The sequence below is a fragment of the Nematolebias whitei genome, chromosome 14 (genome assembly GCF_014905685.2).
Source record: "Nematolebias whitei isolate Nwh7 chromosome 14, NemWhi1, whole genome shotgun sequence".
NCBI classification, from domain to species: domain Eukaryota; kingdom Metazoa; phylum Chordata; class Actinopteri; order Cyprinodontiformes; family Rivulidae; genus Nematolebias; species Nematolebias whitei.
Genome location: NC_056511.1, coordinates 1,057,561 through 1,058,583, shown reverse-complemented (window position 1 = coordinate 1,058,583; position 1,023 = coordinate 1,057,561). Strand labels below are relative to the sequence as shown.

Sequence of the window (1,023 nt, the reverse complement as noted above, 5' to 3'; positions counted from 1 at the left end):
TTGTTGTTGTGAACGGCTGACTTCCTGTTTGTTGTTGTGAACGGCTGACTTCCTGTTTTTGTGAAAGGCTGACTTCCTGTTTGTTGTTTTTAGAGGACGTCACTCCCATCCCATCGGACTCGACCAGGAGGAAGGGCGGTCGTCGTGGTCGTCGTCTGTAAACCTCTGTAAGATTTCACAATAAAAGCCTAAATAAACCCCTGACTGACTGAGTTTGTTCTGATGGAGAGCGGTCCGGGCCAATCGGACCTGATCGTAAAGGTGTGAGCCAATCAGAGGGCAGGCAGCAGGTCACATGTTTATTCATTTAATGACACAAAGGCATCTTGAAGTGTTTGGCTGGAGGTCAAAGGTCACTCCACTGCTTCCTGTTGCTCCTCCCCTTCCTGGTGTCTTGCGGAGGGGGACGTGTTGTCTCCGTCGTAGATGATGTCCTCGGGGTCCGGAGCAGGAGGACAGAACTCCTCGCCTGGAAGAATCTTCTGGAAGATGGACCGGGCCTGAAAACAGAACCAACAGCTGCTGCAGGAGCCTGGATGGGCAGAGTGGGCGGGCTCAGGCCTGTAGGGGGCGGGCTCAGGTGAGTCTCACCTGTTGGATGGAGTGTTCATGACCCAGACTAACATCTGGACCAGAACACAAGTGCACGTTGCCTGGTAGCTGGTCACCTTGGGCCTCCGGTGTCGAGCCGTCGGCCATGTTGAAGTAGAGACACCAGAGGACAAATGGACGGCCATCTTTAGAGGACGTGGACAGAGACGTGTTAATTTACAGGCTCTTTGAAAATGCTTGGAACAGGAAATTATTTAAAGTTAATTTACAGGTTAGTCCCACTGAGTCTTTACAACAGACCAGAAGACAAGACGGCAGGAGACAACAAGACGGCAGGAGACAAGACTGCAGGAGACAACAAGACGGCAGGAGACAACAAGACGGCGCGAGACGACAGAAGACGGCGCAGGAGACGACAGAAGACAAGACGGCAGGAGACAACAAAAGACGGCAGGAGACAACAAAAGACGG

The 1,023-nt window shown here is 52.3% G+C and overlaps 1 protein-coding gene across 1 annotated transcript in view; it reads right to left on the bottom strand.

Moving 5' to 3' along the window:
- Positions 1 to 286: 286 nt before the first annotated feature.
- The window catches only part of chm (CHM Rab escort protein), a 30,325-nt gene continuing 29,588 nt past the window's right edge, over positions 287 to 1,023 (bottom strand). The window contains exons 16-17 of the mRNA XM_037687738.1: positions 592 to 737; positions 287 to 500 (exon numbers count right to left, since the gene is read on the bottom strand). Of these exons, the coding sequence (XP_037543666.1) occupies positions 354 to 500; positions 592 to 737 (293 nt within the window). The 3' untranslated portion in view covers positions 287 to 353. The remainder of the gene's footprint in view (positions 501 to 591; positions 738 to 1,023) is intronic.